Genomic DNA, 20571 nt, shown 5'->3' on the forward strand with positions numbered 1-20571 from the left:
CTGACAGAGCTCAATTTTGTCCACCTGCCTTTGCCCTCCATTTCAATTTACACCTGTCAGCTTGGCTTCTGATTAGTTTCAGCAACACACAATGCAATTCCCATTTATACGGGCAATTTTTCCGCAGAGTAATCTCCTCTCTTTCCTTTAATCTTCAGACTAGCATCAACATGTTGATGCCTTATGTTATTGCACTTTTGGCTTCAAAACTGGATTTTTTTTACACTGGCAGGAGCTAGAACTTATTACCATAAGCTGCAATGATGCCTGAAAATAATAAGAATTTCAGCATTACACTCCCTAACTCTGTTCTGATGAAACAAACTCCATGTTATTTCACTGCCTTGAAGTTATTACTAGCATCACAAACATTGCTTTTTGCCAGAACATAGACAAGATAAACTAATGAGGGTTTGGACTGAACAATCTTGTCTAAATAACTTGCACCATAGTCCTAAACCATGGCCAGGAGCAGAGAGGCAGAGCCAGGGTGGATAGTAGGGATGGTGGGGGCTTTGTGCCATTCCCGCCCCCGCATCAGCTGGATTGGGTTCCTTTCCCAGATGTGAAGTTTAGCAGCCAGTTAGCATGGCTAACTCTGCTCCACCTCCATAACCCCACATTGTGGGGCTCTACATTGCCTACTGCTTAGCATCATGGGGTGCAGATCCCAATAGTACTAAGCATATTATAAGTGTACATTGACTTGTGATCTTTGGATGGCTATTTTTTCTTAAATATTTTTTCTTTTTGCCAAAATCCAGTGAGGATGTATTGTGAACAGAAACATTGTCTTGCGCAATCAAATAAGGTGGTCAGCGCTGCCAGTTCTGGTGATCGATTTGGCAGGAAATGAGAGCAAGGGATTCTTGAGCACAGCAGTGAGTGTGCAGTCCTTCGAAGCCCTTAGATACATCTGGTCAGTTATGAAAACAAGCAGTTAAGACATCACACGAAAAGACAACTGGAGCCACACTTTTATTTATTCAACTTTGAAATGCTGATTAGCTAATATATAACACGGTATGGTATTCAGCTTGTCCATTATTAAGTTCTGTGCTTTAGTATTAATAATCATTGCAAATGAGCATATTCTTGAAAAAAGAAAGTTTGAAATTAATGCCGCTTGTCCCTGTTTCCCAGAATCGACTGTCATTAGAATTTCACTTTAAAACAGGATTCCATGATACAATATACTATGAAGGCCGCAGCAGACAAGCTACTTACCAGCAGCCTCAGCGAGATGGGTGGGCTGGGCCTATTTAAAAAATATGATTTTTAAAATTGCAGCCCTACAGACTTACCCTTCCACATTCATTTGGTCAGGAGTTAAGTCATTGTTTTCAGCGCCACAGTTCTGAGTTTTACTTCTCTATAAAGAGAAATCTGTGGATGAAGATACCTTTAAAATTTCACAGCCAAGTCAGTTAAATTCTGGTGATCTACAACATATGTACAGTATATAAATATATGCATTTATGTACACAAACAAAGGTTAAAACATTATAAACAGAACCAACTTAGGCTGTACAAAAATATCCGCTTGGATGAGAACATGCAAATACACTACGCTTCAAATCAAATTTAAAAAGCATCTCTGAGTTGTGTTTTCTCAAATATAAACTTCAGCTCGCATAGATTTTAAAGCAGATTTATCAAGAGTCAACTTTCCTAGTAAAGGTATAAAATCTATTAATAAACACTAGGTATTAACTAAACTCATATACAGTGCTTTTAGGTGATCAAGTTTCAAGTATTTTTCTTTTCTCACAGAAGTCTAGATACTTCAGGACTCAGCTTGACTACTACTTTGAACAGATAGGGCCATATCTCTGAAACCACTTGACAAGAAATGGTTTGAGACTCACAGCCTATGGGGTAAAATTAGAGCGAAAGGGGTGTCTGAGAGTGCTAAGGAAGATGGCTTTCCCCTAAGCTGTGCCTACAAGTGCTGTATATGCTGGTGCTCATGGGTCCCTGATCCTATATCCACTGAAATCAGTTGCAAAAACACCCCTTTTGCAATTTTTTTTTAAGGCCAGGAGGAAAGCACCCAGTTTGATTTCTGACAGGAAACAGAATATAGAATTCTTGCTCAGTACTGATGACTGTAGTACACTTGAGGGTGAAATCAGATACATTTGAAGTGTGATTGGCATACAACAAATAATGAGTTCAAACCACTTCCCACTACACTTTAGAATATCTGTCTGCCTTTATCCTTACTGAGCCAGGCTTCGAAGGTATGCAGCTGAGCTTTAAAATAGCTGCAGAACTGGTACAATGCACTTGCTCTGGATCTTTCCACTTTAGGGTATTTATGTGTGTGTGTGAGAGAGAGAGTACAGAGATAGCCCAGTGTACATGAACCCAGTCATTTGGGAATCTCACTGAAGGAGACATGGCAAGAGACTATTCCTGTTTTCTGGGCTACAACAACAAACCCTTCCAACTCAATGCTTCAGTCCCCCATTCATGTTTGAAAACCAGAAGTTGCAAATGGCATCAGAAAGCTCCTATTTTGTAAATGAACCACAACATGATTTTCAGGGGGGCGGGAGGGAACTTAGGGCAGCAGTCTGGGGAAATGAGAACTGAATTGTTGATCAAATCTAGAGTCCCCGATGTATGCTCCGTGTACGCACCATTAATCCAGGGGTTCCCAAATGCACATTTCCCCCCCAGCCAACTTTATTTGGCTCATACATTTTAAAATATTCCCAGCAATGAGTACTTGATAATATAGCATAGCCTTCTGCCTCTATAGTTTCATTAATGGTACTAGTTCTAACTGAAGGGATGTAAGTGCACGGTTGATATTGAAACGGAAGCCCTTGGTTAATTGTTTATGCAGCCGTCACAGTTAATTGCAGACTGTGGGGTCACAAAAGGTTCATTTATTTTCTGATCTTCCTTCAAAGAGGCCGCCTGGTCTGAAATTGAAGAGAAGGAGAGTTGGTCATGTTCTACTATGTGTACTCGGTCCTCTTCCTTGTCCTTCTTCACATAGAACATTTTCCTAAATTTTTTGAGCTCGTGAAGTTCACAGAAAGTCTCTAAAACCACCAGCATTGCAATGAGGCCCAGCAGCAGGTAACCTAGGAAGACATTTAAACAGTGTTTAAAATGTGAACTGGTAATACAGGTATGTCTGCTACAATGCTCCAAGTCAGAGAGGTCTCCAAAATGGAAGGGGCTCTATCTCTCCAGTTAGAACTATATTTCCACACAGGCTTTCGAGTATAAGAACTCTCAATGCAATTTACAAATAAAACTGTAAAACAATAAAAGTATAAAATACAGCTAATGAAACAGCAGTATAAATTTCTTTGTCACCCACAATTAAAACCGCAGCTTATAAAATATAAACCAGAAACGTTATTCATTTATGAGCAGACTGGAATCTTTAGGTCTTTAAAGCTCTTTTGAAAACAATGTGTGGCATTCCTTTAAATAGTTGCGCATGTGCAAGGATTACTGCCAATGTAACAGGACTTTCCTCCTTCTGTGCACCCCATGCCACTCCCAAATCTGCTCAGATATAGGGAGAGGGCAGGGGGGAAGGAGAATGTTTCAATGCACAAGGAAAAATCCTTCTGCTGGTGGAACCAGCAACTTAGCGCTATGTTGAATACAGCCCAGTAAGTCATTCTGCACCAGCTGAAGCTTCCAAAAAATCTTTATCTACAGTGTCATATGAATGCTACCAGGTAGGAATGGCTTGTGCTTGAGTCACAAGCTATTACTAATTCCACGTAGAGAGGTGCATCTTTAAATATCTATATGGTAGACACTTTGTAGCCCACTATGTCCTTACATGTGGCCCACAACATTGATTTTTGTTTATAATGTAGTATATTTGCATCTTATTCTTTCTCCAAATCATTCAGAATGGTGTTTTGGATAACAGTTCCAAAGCAAATAGGATTTGGGAGCACCTCTGAAACATGTGATTCCACGCCTCAAAACAAAAAACAAAAAACATACTTAACAGAGTTTTGATACACATTTCAAAAATCCAATCTGGATTTTTCCATTTACTTTTGCTGTATGAATGGCTAGACTCAATGGGACTGCTTTGCAAAAGTCACAAAAGAAACACCAAGAAACACAGCTCTAAAAAATATTCACCCTCTTACTTGTACCAGTAGTTTGCTACTCACATGTAATTCCTATTTTATACAGCTCTCTGAATTTTTGGTTGTAACCTTCTCCTGGAACATAGTCACCAAGGCCAATGGTGCTCAACGAAATGAAGCAAAAGTAAAAAGATTCCAGGAAGTTCCAGTCATCTTCAAGGACAGAAAATATCACTGCTGGGATGAAGAAAAAGCACGAGACAGTAATGAAGCCCAGAAGCACCGCATGGATGATGGCAACTATCTGCTTAGAGAAACCCCAGCGGACATGGAAATACAGCACAGGCCGCCTTGTTACATAGACAATAATGCGCTGGACCACTGCTGTCAGGAAAAGCAGTGTAAAGGGGATTCCAATGACCGAATAGATGATGCAAAAGGCTTTCCCTCCATCTGACAAAGGCACGGTGTGTCCATAACCTGTTAACATAAAAAGAAAGACAGGAGTGAGATTTGGAAAAACTGTCTGACCTGTGAACTGCTCGTTTTTCAGGAGTGGACTGATCAGAGTGGAAGAGAATGATTTGCACCTGGAGCTCCTGTCTGAGCGTGCTTTGTTCCACTCATGTACCAGAAAGGTTTGTGGGTGTTTCTTCTTTTCATTCATTCACTAACCCCACCTCCGCTCAGTATAAATTGGCAATAAAAATGGCAATGACCTTTTGCCTAATTCAAAGGAAATGCAAAAATGGCATTTCACACTGTGAAAATGCTTTTTTGAAAAATGTTTTGAAAAATATATTGAATTTGCCATAGTGCAGGCTTTCTCAACTTCGGCCCTCCAGATGTTTTTGGCCTACAACTCCCATGATCCCTAGCTAGCAGGGCCAGTGGTCAGGGATGATGGGAATTGTAGTCTCAAAACATCTGGAGGGCCGAGGTTGAGGAAGCCTGCTCTAGTGTCAAATTTGTATAATGTACTTAAAACACACTTAAAATGTTATATTTGCTCATGAGATGGTGCTCCTCCATTTCACTTAGAGGCACTAACCAGACAGGCAGCAGGCTGCAGGGCTGAAGGGCAGGTGTCATGAAACCCAGCTTTGCACCCCGGCATCTGTCACCTCAGGCAAATACCTCACTTTGCCTAATGACAGAGCTACCAAACACAATTTCCTCTTCCTTTCTCTTTCATTATTTACCCCACCCCCTTTTCCTCACACTATTTTTATGCATGTCAGGCGTGAAGCTGTATAAGAAGCAACTTCTTATACACCAGCATCAAATTATTCCTGTGTGTTTGGGGTCTCAGGTTGAGATTTTGACCCAATATATATTTGCAAAGGCAGAAATAATTGGAGCATTAGCTTGCAAGACCTCTTAAGACATATACAGAAACACACAAGCACCCTCCCACACACAATTTCTTGACTACCTGAAGGATGCAAGTTCCCACACTATGTTCTGAGTGCTAAGGCCAAAACATTTGCTATCCCTATAGACTCAGCAGACTAGTAGACTGCAATTCGTGTTCCATTTAAGTGTCTTGTAATTTTCATGTGAGTTGTAAGGAGTTATTACAATGCTTGGTGATATCTGGCTTTGAAGTTCAACACGAATCAAAGCTATCATTCTCTTTGTAACAATGAAATTTGAATTAATTTGCAAAAAAAGGAAAGAACAAAGTTTCACCTGTATTGTTATAGATCCCTCAGGTATCACAAGCTCTGGAGAGCACAGGCAAGACCATGCTTGCTCTCACCAGGGTGGAGCAAGTTACTTCAGGCGTTAGTCTGTTCTTCTGTCTTGTTACATTAGATCAATCTAACAAAGCCCCCTCTCAAATGTGACTCATTTCAACACGTATTTGAAGACTGCTTTTCAGCCCAGTTTCTAGCTCACCAATAAGCATGCTAAACCTAATTTATGGCATTATTCCTCGGAGAGCCCATTAAATCAACGTTCAGGATAACTTTATATAGAGCTGCTTTTTGTTGGCGTTTAGATAATCCATTAGCCAGATAATTTAACATCCCCTAGGACTGATAAGTTTATTTTCAGCCTCTTTGATTGTTTGGGCTCATTTTGCAAAGATTACAAATAGAAGGTTTTTAAAAAAACAACACTGTAATAAGTCATGAAGCCTGGAAAGGACTCTCTCAGTCCCGTCTCTCAGCAGATAAAATATTCCATGGATGAAATAAATTGCCAAAATGCCATCCATCCATCCATCCATCCTGCAACACTGACACAACTGTTGTTTTGATGAACCGTACGGGAGCACAAGTTTTTCTCTCATAGAAGTGTGTAGCTTGTTACTGATCTAAGCTGGATGCACATGAGATATACAAAATCATAAAATAGGGAGGAAATGAGTGTAATCTGTGAATAACACAAGAAGAAACCTGTTGCATCAGATCAAGAGTCCTCCTAGTTCATCTGTTTCGAATATTGGCCAGACAGATACTCCAGGGAAAATTACATACAGGGCTTGAAAGCAACAGTTCTCTCCCATTCTATGACCTTGGCATATCATATTTAGAGCAGAGATGGACTGATCAATCTGTTTCTGATCTGTGTTATTTCTGCATATGTTAATTCAGTGTCTTCCCACACTGAACTCCACTGAAGTTGTCATCTATGCATGCTTAACTGCACCTTCCATTATCTAACTGGGTAGAAGCTGATTTGAGGGAAAGTGCATAAAACAGGGGTATTTATCAAGAACCTACAGGATACAGATGGATTGTGACCAATATTGTGTATACACAACTTTGATTGCCAGCTGTGGGAGCACACTGGCAATGTGTGCAACAGGGAAGTGTATGGAGTTTGCAGGATTGCTATCCCATTTCTGTCTCTCTTTGTGCTTCTATTGCTCCATCCCCCTGTGCATATTGCAGATAGTCTGCCCCCATTTCTAACTCCTCCTTAGAAAGATGGATTAGAAGGTACCAAGATTATGAGAAACATGAAATTATTCAGGATGGCGAAACCCAAAGAGAGCCTTGACCGACCATAAAAAGATCTCTCCATAGCAAGTGAACTGGCAAGAAAAGGACAAATGTGATTCAATGTAATTGATTCAATTAAATGAATTATTCAGTTAAGTGATATTTTCTAATCACATGCAGAGGGCTTCCTGCCCCTCCTTGCATGGATCCATCAGGTTCACAACTCCATCCATCCCTACGGTTTTGTTTTGTTTTTCAGCTTCTGCCTTCTGAGCTCTCCCTCGCCCCCATTTCCATAGCTCAGCACAAGGATTTCCCCAAGGTTTTCTGGATGGAGCTGCCTCTTCTGCTGCCTACACACACACACACACACAGAGAGAGAGAGAGAGAGAGAGAGAGAGAGAGAGAGAGAGGAATGCAGCATCTGGAGAATTACATGAAATTAGGCCAGGGGCACACGTCGTCATGTCCTCCCTGCCGCCATTTTAAATAGTAATTTTGATAAATGCAGTATTAAACTTCCGGCATATACATGTGTAAATGCCAGCTATAGCAGCAGAGGAAAATATATGTTCGTTTTTGTCCAATATAGGACAAAATGACTAAGTGGAATAAAGGAATACTAGCTGAATCGTGATAAGAGTATGGTCCTTGCTTGCTTAATCTGCTCAGCTTGTACTATATACACAAGCTCAGCATGCAATGTCAACTCAAGCTGAACCATTAAACCATTGCAATTTGGGTGTAATTAACAAGCTCATAGGGACAACATGTGCTCCACTCATGAATAAGAAACTGAGGAAGGGAAGAAGCCACAAAATCACTCTGACCACAACAATTTCTTTAAGCAGACTAGATAAAAGGCCAAAAAATTGAATTCTGCATCAACAAATGGTGTTCTGTGCTTTCTACTTAAAATCAGAGATCGTAAGCATGCTGATTTTTCAAACCTCATCTATAATTCCCAGCATGCTACCCCATCTGTCATGGTTAACTTTTGCTACCGTCAAGAAAAAGTATCAAAAGATATCAAAGTTTCTGAATCTTGTTTCCAGGCAGAAGACTTTCAAATAACTAAACTGCACCAGGACTAGTTAATATAACAATGGCAAACATACCCCCCCACCCCCGTATCTGAGGAAGTGTGCATGCACGTGAAAGCTTATACCAAGAACAAACTTAGTTGGTCTCTAAGGTGCTATTGGACAATTTTTATATATATTTCGACTGTGTCAGACCAACACGGCTACCTACCTGAATCTAGATACCCCCCCCCCCCCCCGACAAAGTCAACTTGACCATCTACCAAATCTAGGGCAAAGTAATGCATTTCTACTTAATAAATGCCAACAAAGGTCCGTATAGTTAAAGCTATGCTTTTCCCAGTAGTGATGTATGAAAGTGAGAGCTGGACTGTAAAGAAGGCTGATTGCCAAAGAATTGATGCTTTTGAATTATGGTGTTGGAGGAGACCCTTGAGAGTCCCATGGACTGCAAGAAGATCAAACCTATCAATTCTTCAGGAAAACACTCCTGAGTGCTCACTGGAAGGACAGATCGTGAAGCTGAGGCTCCAATACTTTGGCCACCTCATGAGAAGAGAAGACTCCCTGGAAAAGACCCTGATGTTGGGAAAGATTGAGGGCACAAGGAGAAGGGGACGACAGTAGACGAGATGGTTGGACAGTGTTCTCCAAGCTACAAACATGAGTCTGACCAAACTGCGGGAGGCAGTGGAAGACAGGAGTGCCTGGCGTGATCTGGTCCATGGGGTTACAAAGAGTCGGACATGACTACACAGCAACAACTTAATAAAACCTAATAGCTAGGATGAAAGAAGCCAGAAATTTAAACTTTGGGAAGTTTCTTTGCGTATTCTAACTAGAAAACTATCGATTTACTCAGCTGTCTGTTTACCCACTTGCTAGGCAACAGACAATCAAGAGCAGTTATTAGGGTGAGGCTCCAGCTAGTAATCTCTGGATGTTGCCAGGCACAGCTAAATTGATAAACAACTGCTAACTATCACCATATCTGCAAAGAGGTATCCAATGGCATCTGTCCACTGATGGAGAGATTCCATCAGAGGGAGGCATTCGGGGGCATACCTGCAACCCCTGCATTCTGGTGCAGATTTAAAGGGATGGGGGGGTTGCGGGGGGAGAAGTAATTGCTAGACGTTGCCTCTTTCCCTTCTATGCTAACAAATATATTCCAGCAGCAGATGGACACTGCTGGATACCACCCAAGGAGCATAAATGTGCTCTGGTGTGGGCTGGATGGGTAGTACTTCCAGTTTTCAGATGAACTGTTTATTTCAACCTGCAGTGTGCTTACCCGAAGGTCTCTGGGTGTGCAACAATATTTTATCTTAAAAATATTACAAGGAATCTTAATAAAAGTTCCTAAATTGTACTCCAAAACCAGATTTTAAAAGAAAACTGCAAATAATTGTGGACTATGTTTTTGCACTGTGACTGATTAAATCTTAGTTGTGCCTCCTACAAAAATGTGAATGTGTTAATATTAAGCTATTAATTAGCAGCATTTATCTTGTCTGCAGAACAGAACATAAAAAGGAATATGGTAAGTCAAGTGTCTCTCTGAGGCAGAAAGATGCATTCAGTGCTGTGCTTTTTCATTTTCTGTAGCAGCATTTCCAAAGGGGCATCAATTTTTAATACTCATCCTAATTAATCCAACCTCTTGAAAAACACTGTTTATTTCTAGTGCACTGTGGCGACTGCCAGCTGTGGAGATAGCTACTGCTGAGTAAAGCACCTGTGCAGGATGGTGACTCAGCCTGAGAACAAATGTCAGTCGCAATTAATCCAGAACAGGCTTCTAAACACTGGTGCATGGCATCTGTCACTAGCATGCAAGCAGTATGATTTGGTCAACAGCAATTCATTGCCATCTACTAATTTCTCTCTCTCTCTCTCTCTCTCTCTCTCTCCCCCCCCCCCACACACACACACAATCTACCAAGTAAGGAATAGGTTATGTATCTTGGGAAATTTATTTCTTCCTGTTAGATAAGCAGCCAAAATCCTGGAACACAGGAATATAGGAAGCTGCTTTGTATCAGATCAGACCATTAGTTCATCTAGCTCATTAATATCAACATTGACCATCAGTAAGACGCCCTGCCTGGAGACACCAGGAATTGAACTTGGGAACCTTTTGCATGCAAAGCATGTGTTTGGCCACTGAGCTATGGCTCTTTCCTATGATCTGCAAAAAATAAGCCTCATAAAAGTAGGGAGCGGGAAGAGGAACACAATTTTCTATTCTTCCTTTAATAAACCAGGAATACTTTGACTTTGGTGTCACAGAGAGGAAACATGCAAAACAAAAGCTGCTGCATTGACCAATATTGGCAAGCAACTTCCAACCAGGAATGGTAAATGAAAGAAGATAAAGGTCAGAATCCTGCTCCATCTTTATACTCCTGTTGGACCAGGCCTTGGTAGGTTTCTCTGCTTGGGACAACCAGGTCTCATGTACAAAGGCTGCAGATATAGGCTCCTGGAAGCCCAGGAGCAGGATAAAAGGTGGATACAAATGTGGGTACCTAATACAGTAGTACCTCGGGTTAAGTACTTAATTCGTTCCGGAGGTCCGCTCTTAACCTGAAACTGTTCTTAACCTGAAGCACCACTTTAGCTTTCGGGGCCTCCTGCTGCCGCCGCGCTGCCAGAGCACGATTTCTGTTCCCATCCTGAAGCAAAGTTCTTAACCTGAGGTACTATTTCTGGCTATCAGAGTCTGTAACCTGAAGCGTATGTAACCTGAAGCATATGTAACCCGAGGTACAACTGTACATGAAGAATTAAGAAGCAGTGAATTAGCACCCTACAGTTCATGGGAGATAAACTCAGTGAAGTATCCATGGCTGAAAAAATTCCAAATGTTAAGAATGCACCAGAGCAGAGAAAGGGAGATGCAGAGCACTTAGATTTCAGAATAGACAGACTGGTTCAGCATTTTGCAGATGTCAAGTAGTACATCTTTTCAAAGATACTGCTTCATTTGAGAAGTATTAACTCCAAAACTTGGTTGCAAAAATCCTTGTGCAATGACTGCTGTTTTTGGAATCTGACACCTAGCCAGCTAGGAAGTAGCAAGATCTATCTGCATTAATAGGAGGTTATACTACCTCCAAAGGCTCACGAAATGTTGCTCCATGCTTAAAATAATGTATTTTTTAAATTATAAAATTACATTTCCAGCAATCTACATACAACTGCATGCTTTAGGAATAAATTTATATTGGATATAATTCATGTGTAGTTTCTCAGCGTAAGTGCTTAAGGACTTATTATCTGCTGTGTTTAGAAAGTAGGTGTAAGGAAACAGAAGCTCATCCAATTCCACAGAGCTTCCCATTTGATCCCAAGGTCCTCATTCTACTATTAGACATTACCTCATTTTTTTGTCCTCTTGGGGTGTTTCCAGATGAGGTTTTATACTCTGTAACTACCACTCTTTGTTCACTCACCTTTATGGGGCCACATGGCACCATCATCAGCAACTTTTTGTCCTTCTGTGTTTTCCTCATGTCCCCCCACCATTTCTTAAGCTCATGGAAAATCCATTCACTTCTTTTTATGGAAACATAGAGGAATTTCTTTGATGTAGGTTTGAGAAACAGTATAAATGAGGGACAAGGAGTGAGCTAATGATTACATGGTTGCCGATATCCCACTGTTCCTCTTTGAACTGTCACTTTGCAATGATCCTTCCTCCTTTATTTTTCAGTAGGAAATGGAGAAATCTGAGGTGCTTCTGGGGGAAGAGCAGCTAGGAGTCCCACGCCACCAACTCTCCCTTATGCCTCAAAAGGCACCTCTGAATGAAAAACTGACATACCTTTTTATGTACAGAAATATTACAATATGTTCATCCATCAGAACTTATTGCTGGCAAGGGTTGTAGAAACAGAACAGAAAAATGCTCTAAACGGCACCCAAGATGTAATGCAGGCAGTGTATGCGTTTGAGTTAACTATCAGAGGTCATGATACCATGTCATAATACTTGCTAATTTGAATATCTTAACAAATGTTTGGCCATAATTTTAATTTCAAGAAAAAGAGTCAGTATTACACATGACGTTGGCTTCCTGGCTGCAGTTTTAGCTACTTTGCTAACAGTCTGGACCTCTCCAGGCCTTTGAGGAGGCCTGGTTTCATTTGAACTGGGAATCATGGTTTACATTAACTGTAGTCAATTTAAATAAGCCAGCTTCTGGATAGAGCGCTGGCAGAAATATTTAATAGGAAGGAAAGAAAACACACACCTACCACTCATGGCCACCTTACAATGAAAAAATAAGCTCAACCTTATGTTTACTAAAATTCCAAAGAAATTTGAAAGCTCCCTGAAAATGGAGGAGAAAAACAGCAGCCTCTTTCACCACTTGTCTTATTATGCAACCCTTTGCATGTCTACTGAATCCCAAGTGTGTTGTTTATTTATTTAAACAGTTTATATACCACTTAACAATAATTGTCTCCCAGTAATATACTGAAAATATAATACAGAAAAAGGTAAACATTGGTTAAAATGATAAAACTAGATTTTAATTAAAATGCCTGCTGAAAGAAAAAAGTATTCAGTAGGTGCTGGAAGAACAACAGGGAAGGGTCCTATCTGACTTCAACTGGAAGGAAGTTTTGTAAAATGAAGCTCACAATACTGAGCCTACAGCTCATGGTTCATGGATATGAACCATGCACCGAAGCCACGGGAGATCACTGACAGTGACTCCTTTGAAGCTCTCAGTGATCCAACAGGAATATAAGGGATTAAGCAGTCCTTGAGGTATTCTGGACCAAAATTGTTAAAGGCATAGTAAATTAATACAAGAATATAGGGCATTGTAGCCTAGGGCCAATTGAACTCAGTGGGGCTTACTTCTAAGTAGACATACATAGAATTATACTGTAAAATACAGTGGTGCCTATAATTAACATTTTACAGAAATAAACAAAGTGCTTACATGTGAAATAGTTTGCTGTTAATTCTCTATTAATAGGCATCATCTATAAATGCATCTCCAATGAATATTTCATGTTGTTGTATAAAAATGCAAGCAGTGAATAGAAGACGCCCACAGACCCAGGGCTGTGAAAGTCTGGGTTACACAAACTTTGTTAGTCATAACAAAAATGGAAGCTTTTATTGTTTTCAACCAGGAGAAGTATTAGTAAAGCTATCTAAGAAGTGTCCCCAAGAAACCATGTAGGGAAGCTTATGAAAGCTGATTTCTTTATGACACAAATTCCTGCCATTGGTACATTTAGGCAGGCGAACTAGAATAGTAACTTTGGTGAACCTATCTGCAAGACTGTATCAGTCAACCTCAAGGGAGAAGATTATTGCAAAGGGTTGGATTAGATGTCCCTTGTGGTCCCTTCCAAATGTAGAATTCTATGTGTCTATGGTGTGTTTCAACTTCTTCTCTTTCAAGGAGATAGAAAGGAACGAAATCCACAGATTTTAATTCAGCAGGTTTCCACTCCCATGTTTAAAACACCACTGCTGTTATCAGATGTGGTGCAATGGAAATGTGAAATGCTTTCTAAGAAGTTGTCCCTTCATCATCACAGACGCTTGCCAAATATCACTCTGAAAGTCAACAGTTTCACTTGGGGCACTGTGATGTGTGAGTCAGTTTTTTAAAAGCACCTCATGTTTATGAAAAGAAACCTTGTTAAAATGTTTCAATGACTCACTTTCCTGCACATTTAATTAGCACTCGAATTCCACCCATACCTAAGCTGTGTTCCTCCCCCCTCACCTTTCCTTTAAAGCATTAGTGTCAATACTACTAGTCTGCACAAAGGAGGACTATTTTTTAAAATAACAAATAACTGAAGTCGGTGATATTTTTACCACCCTGATGACAATTATTCTATTCAGTGGCCAATGCATTAGTCTGACAAACTGAAAAAGAAAAAGAAAAAAAGATGAGAAATTACCAGCCCATAATCTATCCAAGCTATAACTAAATCAGCATCCCATGTGAGACAAAATGAGGTAGAGCCATCATCCTTTCCATAGCTTGCCTGTAGAAAACACCTTCAATTCCTCTTGCTACCCTAATTAGATTCTATGCTTTGTTGTTGGCATACAAAAGAGCACAAAACTGATCCATTCTTCCCCTCCCCAATTTAAATAGTTATGGGCTTCCCAGTCTGAAAACACTTCCTTGACACTTCTATGCTGCTTAAAAGCTGTTTCCCACATCTAAAGAGGCCATGGTAAGGCTACTGCTCCTATGCAAGATTGTTTTGCCAGCATCAGATAAAAGAGCCTTTTGCACTACCAGCATCGAGTGTCAGAACCTGAGTTTTCCTAGCTCAATTTTTTAGTTCACTGTTTTTGGAGTACACTGTCACCGAGTCCAAAATATTATAGCATTGTCACCGTGTATTAATTGTGACAGACCTGGGACACTCCTTAGGCATACATAAACACATTTGCAGGGCTGTCCTACCCATGAAATGGGGAGAAGCAGAAGGTCCCACAAGGTTCCACCCTCATGCCAACTACCTTGCCACCTCCATCACTGGCAGAGCATCGATACTGATTTCCAGTGAGATCTCATGGAGCATGAGAGATTGCTTGGATTTCTCTCGCTAGAAATCAATGCTGATCAATGCCAGCAGCAGAGACAGTGCTAGTGGAGGAGGGCAGTGTGGAGACAGTGCTGAAGGAGGTGGGTGACCCAGCGGGGGGGGGGGAGTGGGCAGAATGGCAGAGCAGCACTTTCTGTTTTGCCTCAAGTGGCAAAACAGCACCGCCCTTCCAATATTTGTAAATTTAAAACCCTTTAAAAAAAACCCTTAAAAGGACATGTGAGATTCCAGGGCAAAGATGTCAGTTGAGGGATGGAGAATACTGATTTTGTGTGTGTTTGGAAAGGAAATTTGTCAGTTGAAGCCCCTAAGAGTTTATTCTGTAGAAAGTATCCTTTTTAAGCACTACACAGGGATGTTTTCCTTCCTTACTGTCAAACCTCAAAGAGCCTCAAACCTGTGCCCTCCAGTGTCATATAGCACAAGGCTTCAGGAGGACAGACAAAAAAATGTCTCTTTTCCTTTCTCCCTTCCTGAAACTCCCTCCCCTCCCTTTTAAGAGGTCTTAAAAACAAGGTTCTTGTTTAAGATTGGTTGGAATCTTGAAAATGAGCACTCTTCTTAGGGGTTGGGCATATACTGCCACGTGTTATTACAGGTTCTACTTGTTCCATATGGTTGGAATCACATTTCCTGTTTTTCACAACATGTCAAAATATACATCTGTCATTGTAACTTAACCCCTTAACGGCATCTCCGCATTGCATTATGATGTGGTGCTTGAACAACAAACTAAAAACAAGCAACAATTGAAGCTGCCTAAATTGTGAAGTGGTAACAAGCCTTTGATGTTCACTTGGAAAGAAATGGTAAAGTTGAAAAAGTTTCAAGCAATGAATAGTGTCATTTGATAAAAGCTACGTTGTGTGCAACCAAAAAGCAATCTTGCGAAGAGGACACATCATACTGTGGTAGTTTCCAGCAACCGTAAATTAGCTTTGGGAAGAAACTGCAACTGCTTAAGTTTTACATACAGCAGGTGCAACTGATTCTTAAACTTGACCCATGCCATTCATGTTGCTCAGGTTACAGGACGTGATATGAGTCATGATGGGCAGAGCTGCAGTGACCTTATGTCACGTTAAGCAGTTTTATCTCAGAGACTTCAACAGAACTGATAAGTGATTAACAAAGAATATTTGATCTCTGGAAAGAATCTGTATTCAGAACTTTAACAAAACCTAATTAGGTTGCTTAGGATGCAGGAGAAAACCATAACAATATATATTTAGAGCACTGAAAACAGCTCACAGTAAAGTAGCTGCAGAGACAACAAGCTACCCCGATTGGGAGTGCATTGTGAATTAGTTATGGGTGTGCTTTTATCTCTCGACCGCACATGATGAGCAATCGGTTTTTCCATTGTAAGAGGAAATATAATACCCACTTCTCCCCACCAGGTCACCTTATTCAGAAAGCAAGAGAAACACAGTAGCAGACTTGCATTCTCTCAGCTATCTCAACAGCACTGTGATCTTTGAGGAGACTTGCAAAAACTTGTGTCCTCAATCTGCAGAAACAAAGCTTCTGAATTTTCCAGTTCTACCAGTTAAGAAGACTGAAAACATATAAACTAAGCATAGTAGACCCCTTTCTCTGATGCTGGGAAACATTTATTTTTGCTAGGCTTCTCTCAGGCTGAATGTAATGAATGGCAAACTTGATACCAAGGCCATAATCTGATTTCAGAGAACCTTGAAGTTTAAATTGAAATTAGGAACCAAAGGTAAGGGGGAAAGTTCCATCCTCATTTTGAAAACACACGTTTATGAAATAAAGAGAGAGAACTGTTTGCCTGTGCTTTTTAAGTCATTCAAGTGATACCTCAGAAACAGGCACACAAACACTAGAGGGCTAACATGTCTTCGGCCCCCTCAATCTTTGTTGGAAAGGCACTGGGCCCCCTCAGTGTTGAGAAGCCTGGCACACATCACACACACACACACACACACACAACATTACACACACATGACATCACACACATTGCAGATTCAGCAGCGGGCTCCTCCAGAGCGCTCAGCCTCCTCTAGGCGATGCGTGACATTACACACACACACACAACGTGCACCGGTCCCCTTCAATCTTGGGGGCAACCTGGCTCCTCTGCTCAGAAAACTGATCCAGAGCCTACTGACTGCCCTGAAATAAAAGAAAATAATTTTATTGTGCATGTATAACCATGGTTCTCAACTCTTTGAAAAGTGACGCCCTTATTGCTTCTTTTCTGCCCAGATAGATAACCATGCCATGGTTGTACATACGAGGGTAAACCATCCATCAAGTTGTCCTGACAGAATGGAACCTGTTCCACAACTCTTTCTAGCATGTCTTCGCAATTATTCCTAAATTCAGTTCAACATACAACATTCATTCAACCATTATTAAAATAAATACTGCAGAGTTGCAATCTGATGCACACTTATCTGTGAGTAAGCCACAATGAACACAGCAGGACTTGATTAAATGTGCACAGGATAGCACTGAATTCTTTCCTAATACCCCCCTAAACTAAAATGCCAGTGGGAATAAGTTTCACTAAATCAGACTATGCTATACATCTTTTATAGCATTTCAAGGTTGCAACTGGCAGCTCTAGTTTATATTTGTTTATATTACATCAGAGAAGCAGATAGAAAAGGTCTAGTAACATGGTTGCCAAGTTTCATCAAGGGGGTCCTTTGTTCAAAGTCCAGCTCCACCTGTGTAACAGACTGTTGAGCACACACACACGCTACCAGATACAAGACTCAAATATTCACCCATCAATTAGCCCTAGGTTTTCCTCCCTAATTTCTGAAAGCTGTATTGACATGACACTGCAACATGCTTAGTTTTCTGACTGAACATGCAGCTCAAAGGCTTGCTTCAAAAATGTTAAACTCTGGTTAATTAGAAACCTATAACATACGTCTTGGCCCTGTTCTGTATGGGAACCAAAGCAGCTCTGTAAAGTTACTTTCACAAATAATGCTCATTTTTTTTCCTGGAATGCATCATTTGTTAATGTGGCTCAGAAAGCTGACTGGATTATAAAGTTTCAAACTGATGTACGTTCTTACCCATGCATTTTTTATTCTTGAATTACAGATGCAGGAAGTGTACAGACCTTTACATCATCTGAGAACTTACTGCAAGCATGTCTGCTCTGAAGTAAGCTCTTGGTGGTCACTTTCTGGTGTGTTTAGGACCGCTGCCAAAAAGCAGCTTTGAGTGTTTTCAATGTACATTTTAGGCAACGTAAGCATCACATCCATATTACTGCTGAGCTTTTTTCTTTTAAGGTCATGTGCGAAAAGGCCCTTTGAGTGCTTCTTACACCATCTTCACATTTGTGTACATTGTCAGGGTTGGGTAAAACAGCCATTTTAAAATTGAACAACCAGTCCAGCCACAGTTGGTTCTACTCACTTATTTAAGTAAATATCAAATATAAACATCATAAAAGAATCCACCCTAGGACTCTGCCCTGTGCTGTTTATATATATATATATGTATGTATGTATGTGTCTATATATATATCTATATATATATCTATATGAGGTTCTGTAGCCACATGCATGACCAACAGCCACATAAAGTGCCAGGGACGCCTGAACTTTTAAACCACGGGAGGGGGCAGAGTGGACAGCCTGTGGTTCCTTGGTGATGACGGATGGGCACTTTTCAGTTTCTATTATTATTATTCTTATCGCTTCGACGACTTCGGCCAGACACGGTCCAGAGATCGGCTTCCGGAGCTCTCAGGAGCCTCGGCGCAGACGAAGCCTCGCTCCCTTCTGCAGCGCCCTGGACCCGGCGGGAGTCCCGCACGCAGAGCGCGAAGGCAATGCGGCGGGATGGAAAGGGCGGCAAGCGGGGCTTCCGAGAGCCTCTGGAGTGAGAGGAGGAGGGAGGTGTGTGGAGAGAAGGGGCTGCTCGTCGAGCGAGCGGCGCCTGGAAACCGGCCTCGGCCCTGGGGAGAAGCCATTGGCCCCTCAAGGTGGCCTCTCGGAGGGCGAGGGAGAGGCACTCCTCGGTTTCGAGGTTCACTGACTCCCTCTGAGGCTGGCGCCGTGAGGGAGAAAGAGGAGCGGGGGGCGGGGGGGGGAGGCGGAAGACGCGCGGCGAGGCCTGGTCCCGGCGGGCCCGCGTGGCGCCCGGCGCCCTCCTCCTTACCCGTGGTGGAGAGGACGGTGCTGGCGAAGAAGAGGGCCGAGGTGAAGTCCCAGTTCCAGTTGCCGGAAGCGTTGCTCAGCACCGACACGCCGTAGTTGCTGGCCTCCAGGACTCGCGCCAGGAAGCTCTCGAGCTGCTGCTCGGAGAGGCACTCGTGCTCCTCCACGAAGCGCCGCTTCAGCTTGCGCAGCTCCTGGCGCAGCAGGTCCTCGTAGGGCAGCTCCACCGACGAGAAGACCACGGCGCCGAAGACCAGGTAGAGCGCGTAGCCCAGCACCAGCAAGCCGAAGCACCAGGCCGAGCGGTGCCTCTCCACCAGCCGCACGCACGAGCTGCCGGCCAGCGACTGCAGCATCTTCCCCCGCCAGCGCCTCGCGCTCGCACCCGGCGCCAGCCCGCCGCCGCCGCCGCCGCCGCTTGCCCTCAGCACTCGCGAGGCTCCGGTCCCTGAGGGAGGGAGGGAAGGAAGGCGCGGGAACCTCGGCGCCCTTTGGACGCGCGCGGAGGAGAGGAGGCGGGCGACGGGGTGAGGAATGAGCACCGGCTCGGTCCCTTCCTGGAGGCTCAAGCTCCGCCACTCATTCAAACGAGCCCTTCTCCGGGCGTCTGGCAGCGGGATTTCGCTTCGTTCTTTTCCTGTTTCCTCCTTTCGCTGACTTTCCGTTTCAAAAGCCCAGATGATGTGGCGCTCACGTGGTTTCCCGGCTCAGGTAACCGGGAACGGGTCGCGCGTCAGCTGCTGAACTGGTTCCAGCTGGGCAGCTCACTAAAGTGAGTGGGGAGGAGAGGGAAAAAAAGGAAACACGCATACCTATAGATTCTTTCTCTCTCTCAAAATAAAGGACACATCTGGATATCTGAAATGGCCCACACTCTCACCACCTACCCGCATTCAATCTCTTTCTCTTTCTGCAAGCAAAGGGCACATCAGGAATGACCATGGGGAGGGGGAAGAGATGGAAAAGTTCATTTTCAGTGTAATTCCACCGTAAGTGTTCATTTGTTCTGCCATTTCATCCAGTGGTTTTGCTGTTCTGAATGTGGACCTCACTGCTGGGCTCTGCTCAGTGCCATTCCTTTTCAGGACTGGTACTGGCAGTAGCTTCTCCATCTCTTTGCAGCAGGAAGACAGGACTGGTGGTGGCGGCGGCGGCACAGTCCCTCATAGAATCATAGAACAGTTGGAAGGGACCATGAGGGCCGTCTAGTCCAACCTCCTGCAATGTCATGGAGAAGACCTCTCCGGAGCCAGAAGCTTGTGGCACCTAACACAAGGCAGTGGTGGAGCAAGGCAGGAGCGGTCCGCCCCAGGTGTCATCCCTGAGGGGGGTGACATCACCACGGGCAGCACCCCTGGGACGCACACCACAACCAGCGCACCCCCCTGGGACGCGCGTCACCCCCCCCCCCCCCGTGGGCTGCCATGTGCTGGAGCAGCTAGTTCCGCCTTTGCCACAAGGGGCTTGAGAAGGAGGTAGTCAGCTTCAGGCATGCTTAGAAGTCAGTTATTCAGACCCATTTCAATCTGGCACCAGGCCTGGGGTTAGCCTTGAAACAGTTTCTTTGGTCTCCCTGCTTGATTATATCTGCATTTAGAGAAAGGCAAGCGGAGTGCAACTGACGCTTGATGCCATCTGGCTCCATAGGTTGAGCGTTGGAAGCATTGTTTTGCAGTAGTCCTTCTCTATCTCTCTTTCGGAATCAGGTGAAACTGTGCAGGTCTTTGGCCAGTGCCTAG

At 42.8% G+C, this 20571-nt stretch overlaps 1 protein-coding gene across 1 annotated transcript; it reads right to left on the reverse strand.

The window, feature by feature from the left end:
* Positions 1–965: 965 nt before the first annotated feature.
* Positions 966–19357, reverse strand: KCNK1 (potassium two pore domain channel subfamily K member 1). The gene is made up of 3 exons (XM_079971024.1): positions 18834–19357; positions 4164–4559; positions 966–3098 (listed from the first exon to the last, which is right to left on the reverse strand). Exons 1-3 carry the CDS (start codon positions 19186–19188, stop codon positions 2839–2841), a joined length of 1011 nt encoding a protein of 336 aa, XP_079827150.1. The 5' UTR covers positions 19189–19357; the 3' UTR covers positions 966–2838.
* Between the last annotated feature and the right edge of the window lie 1214 nt (positions 19358–20571).

Source organism: Podarcis cretensis (genome assembly GCF_951804945.1).
Source record: "Podarcis cretensis genome assembly, chromosome: 3".
Taxonomy (NCBI): Eukaryota; Metazoa; Chordata; class Lepidosauria; order Squamata; family Lacertidae; genus Podarcis; species Podarcis cretensis.

Coding starts and splice junctions, on each gene's coding strand:
- KCNK1 (XM_079971024.1), bottom strand. CDS start 19,188: ATGCTGCAGTCGCTGGCCGGCAGCTCGTGCGTGCGGCTGGTGGAGAGG. Junction 4,560..18,833: donor CACCGTCCTCTCCACCACGG/GTAAGGAGGAGG, acceptor TTATGTTAACAG/GTTATGGACACACCGTGCCT. Junction 3,099..4,163: donor GTATAAAATAGGAATTACAT/GTGAGTAGCAAA, acceptor ATGTCTTCCTAG/GTTACCTGCTGCTGGGCCTC.